Consider the following 6000-nt stretch of genomic DNA (forward strand, 5'->3'; position numbering starts at 1 on the left):
TCCGCCCACCTGGCTGTGCTCCTCTGACCTCAGTCCAGTGGCCAGGAGCAGCACAGTGGGCAGTGCCCCCCGCCCTGGGTCACTGGCAGGGTTGGGGGCGGTCAGCATCAGGATGTGCAAGGTCCTGGCTGAGGGGCCCGCAGTGGCCAAGCCGGGCCTGTCTGGCGGTGACCTGGCCCACGTATTTCAGGATAAGACGCTGAGCCTGGCACCACCTAATCTCAAAACAAAGGATTCCAGAAAACCAGGCTGCTCTTGCCAAGTAACAAAATCCGCCCTCCCTGTCCCCCCCCCCACCGTCTGCCTCCAGCTTAAAGCCATCCAGCTGACCTAGAAAAAAGCAGGGGAGGAGAAAACGGGATCCCTCACAGCGGTCACGGGACTCACTGACAGGCCTGTTCAGGACCTGCGCCGAGACCGCTGTTAATGCAACGGGCTTCTGGGTGGGCTTCAACACCCCCCAGGGAGCCATCCCAGAATTGCTGGCCACCTGCCTGGGGCCCAGGGCGCTGTCCATCAGTGAAATGATGTGAGCAGTCCCTCACACGTAGGGCCCCTCCGTCCTGAAACGCCCCCCCTAGTGATGCTCCTGGAGTGTCTATGGGTTCACCCGGGCCATAGCACACACACCCGCCTGCTTCAGCCCCTCTGAGGCCTGTGGTGGGTGTGTGGGCAGCCGGGACCATCACCCCGTTATGGGTCCTGGGGTCTGAACTGGGGTGAGGGGTGGAGGCAGTTTACTTGCTGCCTCCATTCCTAGGATCCTCCCTTGCTAGGATCCTTGACCACCCCCGCCACCCTCCAGTAATAGTCCCAGCAGAGAGCCAGGGGAGCAGGCCATGCCCCCCCAGCAGGAGGCCTGGGGCCTGATGCCCACACGTGAATTCCTGGCTTCTCTTACAACCTCGGGACTTAGACAACCAGGGCTGGGTGAGCCCACGTCCTGTGCAGCCCTGACCCCCAGGCACCAGGCCAGGGCACCTGAGTAATGCTCTCTCCTCCCGGCAGTTTCTATGACGGTCCTGTGCCAGAAGCTCATGCACGTGGTTCCCCAGGAGACGTAAGCGACCAGAACCAGGAGGCCACCCTGAGAGAGCAACTTGGTCCTACCATCCAGGCAGCTCTGCCGGGGCCCCCGCTGTCCCTGCCCCAGGGGGCGGCTGGGCCACGGTGAACCCTGGTACGAATTTAGTCCCCGAAGGTGGATGTCCGCAGATACCTCTCGAGCGTGGAGGCAGGAACATCGGACCAAGGAGGCTGCAGGCTTCCTCCCGAACTGGGCCTCCTCCCTTCTCACCTTTGTTTATTTGTATTATTTTTTTTTAACTTAAGTCTTGCGTCAGGTTGACATTACCAAGACAATTATTTTTTTAAGAAATGGGGTGGAAGTTTCTCCCCAAACGCTGTCTGCAGCACAGTGTTCTTCCGAGGGGCCAGGTCCTGTCACCAGATTCTGGACGGTGGCCTGGACACATGTGCTTGGCTTCCCTGTTTCTCCGTTGTTGTAGATGCAGTGACTTTCGTGAAACTAACCTCCGGGCTTACGTCTCGTTGCCTTAAAGCCCTGCGCTAGCTCCCTCCCCCGGAGAAGAGAGAGAAAGCCTAGAGGCTTGTAGAAGCAGGGCCTTCGGGCTGGTGGACAGCGGTGCCTTGGCACCTGCTGTGGGCAGGGGGCTCCAAGCAGAGGTCAGGGGCAGCTGGGCCACCCCGGGCCTCCCGTCAGTACGTGCAGTTGTGGGGGCGGACTACACCCTGTCACTCAGAACATCTCCAAGGTCCTGTCTGTACACCCCACCCTGAACGCCAGCCTGAGCAAAGGCCCGAGGAGTCCGGTGGCTCCTGTGGCAGATGGTGGGCAGTGCAGCCTCAGGCCTGTTCTGCATCAGTTTTGGAATCAAGCTCTAGCTCTTTCAAACCCTCACACTTGAAATCTGTAAGCAGACCCCTCGACCCCTCAGGGGCTTCTTATCTGTGTCCCATGAGGCTGCACCCCCCCACCCCAGGCCTCAAGGGCTGGGTCACAGCCCTGGCAGCTGTCTGGGGTGCTCCCAGCTCCTGGCCGAGGCCCCCCGGCCCCGCCCCCGTCACCTGTCCCTGGCGCCCAGCCTCTGCTCCCCAGCTGCACCTGCTCCGGAGGCCGCCTGAGTCCTGCTGGGGCCAGCACGCACACCCGGCCTCCCCCCACTCCCAACAAGAGGCTGTGCTTTTGTTGTTGTAGTTCCCATAGCGTTCTCCCCCGGAGGCAGCCAAGGCCCAGAAGCTCGTCTGGCGTTTCTGGGCCTGCTCTCTGTCTTCCACGGAGCCCGCTTGGGGAGCAGTGTCATCCACGGTCAGTCTCCCTCTAGGCCCTGCCTCAGCCTATGACCCCTGATCTTCTCACCAGGGTGGGGCTGAGCCGAGCCCTTGGGCCTCATTGCTCAGCTGCAGCCAAAAAAGCTGCTGCTGGTTCCCAGGGGCCACGTGACCTCCACGTGGCCAGTCCACCATCACCCGCCTGGGCTCTGGGGCCCCATGTGGTCCGATAGGCATAGAGAGAGCAGCTTAGGGGGGCCCAGGATGGACATTGAGGCTGAAGTGGAGGCAGCCAGATGTCCAGCCCTTCTCCCCATGCTGGTCAGGAGACCCTGCCAGCCTGCAGCTCCCAAAACAGCATCCACCGTTGTCTCCTCACCAAGCGAATCCTTCTAGGCGAATCCTTCTAGGCCACGGTCCACACGTCAGGGGCCCGGCTCGGCGTCTGGAGGCAGAACGTCACCGAGGAAGCCAGAGGCCTGATTTGAGACTGTTGGGGCCTCAGTTTTCTTGGGTGTACATGGGGCACTGCCCTCTGCCTCTCCACGGGGCTCCAGCTGCCTCATGGCAGATTTCGGCCTCCTCCCGCGGGACTCTGGAGGCGGCACTTGGGTTACCTCGTGGTCCACCACCGGCTCTCAATGTGACCTGGCGGAGCACAGGGGCCAGGTGACTGTCCAGAGCTTGGTGGCCTCCCTGGGATGTGCACCTAGGTGTGGGGTACTGTCACCCCTGAGCTCCCTTTATACGGAAAGACCAGGGGTGTGGCTCCCCAGCATCTGTGAAGGCAGGCTGGGGGCCCAGGCACCCTGGTTCTGCTGCGTTGGCCTTCTGGGCCGACTCCACTCCTGACCACACTACTGACAGGTGTCCTGAGCGTTCCTGCTTGTGGGTTACTTTTTTTTTAAGCCAGGTTTTGGCATAACGCGCATGTTTGTCCAGCCGTCGTGCTTCACTTCACCCTCACGTCTCCCTGAGGGGAGGGCGCCGTGTTTATTTATTGTGGGGCGATAAGCAGCCGTGCCGCCCCACGGGTTCCGGCCGCGTCAGCCGCCAGCCACGATGTCGTGTGTGACTTAACGCCTTTCTCTGCTGTTAACGCTAACGTGTTACGCTTAGCTGCTTTGGGATGGGGAGTTTTGTGTTTTGTTGGGGTAATTTGTTTTTTAAGAATTGGAATTATAAGCACTGCTGATGGTCTTTTTGTCTTTTTTTCCACGCCAAGTTCTGGGTGAGGGAAGTTCCAGGAGGAGGGTGGTGATCACACAGCTCCTTGCCCGGCTCATTTAGTCACTGCGCTCATTCATTCACTCATTAACAGGCAGGTGAGCAAGGCCAGGGAGGAGGCAAGGGCACTGAGCCGGAACTTGGAGCCACTTGTTGGGAGAGGCATTGAAGCCGAGAAGAGGAGAACAGATGGGCTTGGCCTCTTGGCAGCTGCAGGCCTTGGAGTCACCAGGCAGGGGTCGGCACATGCCAGCTTGGGGTCAGAGGGAAGGGCAAGCTTCCACAGCACAGCCTCAGGATGGAGCAGGGCCGAGAGCCACGCCAGCCCTCACTTGTTGATGGCAAACTCCATTTCTTGCAGGGCCTTGCACAGCCAGGTGTAGGTGTGCCAGAATGGGAAGGGCGCCCCTGGGCTGCCACAGCCTGTCATGGCAGCTGCTGAGCCAGCCCCGTCTGCTGGGATGTGGGGCCTTGGGGGCCTCTGTGGCTGTGTTCGTTCCAGCCCCTGGGCTTGGGTCCTGGTGCTGCCCTCAGCAGGTCCGCTGCCCATGCCTTGTCCATCCTGCAGCCCCTCAACTCCTTCAGGGGCCCAGCTGGATAAAGTCCCAGGTCAGCTCTGTGAGACGTGGACACGTGCGTTAACGTCCCCTGTCCATCCCAACAGCAGCAGTGAGGGGAGGGCGTGTGCCTGCCACAGCCGCTGATGGAAACGGGTCTGGACACAAAAAGGATGGGTCTCCAACCAGCCCAAGCAAGTTGCCCAACACACGTGTGGTCCAAGCAGAGCTGGTGGGTCTGGGTCCTCTGTGGGGGGAAAGAAATGTCCCTTGGGGGCTGGGAGAAGAACCGGGCATGTTCACCCAACAACCTGTGTCGCTCAAACCCTGGGCACCCAGGCACAGAGAGGATGTTTGTTTGGAGAAGGGGAAGAAGGTGGAGGGGTGCTGGCTCTTGCAGGAGGCCTCTCTCTTTGTGGTCCCAATATTCTTGGGAAGGGGCTGGTAGGGTGGGGGTGTGGGCAGCGAGACAGGGGCCTCTAACATCAGGGGTTAGCCAAAACCACCAGGAGGGCGCAGGATCTTGCCTGGCTGTGGGGATGGGGGCCAGGCAACAGAACTGGATCCAGAGTGAGAGGGGCCCAGGGGGAGAGCTGGGAAACCGAGCCATCATGAGCTACCGGGGAGGAAGCAGTGCCTACCTTGTGCTCCTGCTTCGGGACACGTCCTCCGAGATGGTGAAGGGGGGGCCGAAGACCTGGAGAGAATACCCCTACTCCCAAAGGGGCTCTCTGTACTCAGGAATCTGCCCCAGGTGAGCAGCTCCTTGTAGCCCCAGGACCTTTGCCCTCCTGCCAGAAACTGCTCCTAAATTCCTCCTTGTGCACAGCCACGTCACACAGGTCCAAGCTGCAGGCCCTTCTAGGGGTCCAGCTCTGGCAAGACCCAGATCTTTGTCCTCCAGCCAAAGGGTGACTTAATCCTGCAAGTAGGAACTCAACTGTAATTAACTAAAACACTTAAGTTTAAATCACACCAGCGCCCCGGGTGATCAGATCTTCACAGAACTCGTCTCTACCCGTTTTCCCAGAGGAGAACCTATCCTCTCTGGATCTAAGATGGGCATGAAAAAAAAAAAAAAGATGGGCATGGAAGATTCCCTCCTAGCCCTCTGCAGGCTGGCTGGAGGATGGCATGTGTCCCTCAGAAGGGCTCTTACCCACTTCCTCCCCAAGAAGGAGGGCTCTGGGCCCAGAGTGGCATGCGCCTGCCCCTGCCCACCTCTGGTCCCAGCCCTTCCAAGCCTGGGCAGGTAGTGGCTACCCAGGCACACTGGGCCCTACCCAGGCCCCTGAACTTGGGAAAGGGATGTGTTCAGGGCAAGGTCCTAAGGGCTGACTGGGCCTCCGGGCCGAGACTGCAGGCTGGGGCCACCCCTCACCTCCGGGAATGTTCCATCTCATCTGCCTGTACAGCCGCTGAGGCTGGTTCCTCCATGGCCACGGCCGCTCTGTCGTGGTTGCTGGTGGAGCGGGAGGCCGCCTGGACCTGACCTCTACCCCCGCCCGTTCCTCTAGCTGCCATGATGTGTTCCAGGCTCTGACGGCGGTCCCATGGGACAGCCTGCCTGTGTCTCAAGGAGCCCCAGGGGTGGGGGGCTGAGCCCCTGCTGTTACAGAAGAGCTGCTCCGGTTCTATTTCTGGGCTGTGGACCCAACAGGGAGGGAGCTGACACACAGGAGCCAGATCTGGCCTGAGGAAGGAGGTATGTTGGACAGTCACTGCAGAGAGTCCCTGACTGAAGGATGGGCCCACATTTGGGGCAGGGTCGGGGAGAGAGGGGAGGAGGCCAAGGGTCTCCATAGGGAGGGGAAGGGGTCAGAGAGGGCCTGGGTGGGTGTGTGGTGAGGGCAGCCAGGAGGGCCGTGGGGAGGTTCCTCCTGTTTCAGGAGCCGCTGTCAGCTCGGGGTCTGGGCAGGGAGGG

At 60.6% G+C, this 6000-nt stretch overlaps 1 protein-coding gene across 1 annotated transcript in view; it reads left to right on the forward strand.

Annotated features, from left to right (window-relative positions):
- Positions 1-3482, forward strand: part of SLC7A5 (solute carrier family 7 member 5) — a 28852-nt gene extending 25370 nt beyond the window's left edge. Inside the window, exon 10 of the mRNA XM_005892416.3 lies at positions 1009-3482. Within this exon, the coding sequence (XP_005892478.3) occupies positions 1009-1064 (56 nt within the window). The 3' untranslated portion in view covers positions 1065-3482. The remainder of the gene's footprint in view (positions 1-1008) is intronic.
- The last annotated feature ends 2518 nt before the right edge of the window (positions 3483-6000 follow it).

This window comes from Bos mutus, chromosome 18 (assembly GCF_027580195.1).
Source record: "Bos mutus isolate GX-2022 chromosome 18, NWIPB_WYAK_1.1, whole genome shotgun sequence".
Taxonomy (NCBI): Eukaryota; Metazoa; Chordata; class Mammalia; order Artiodactyla; family Bovidae; genus Bos; species Bos mutus.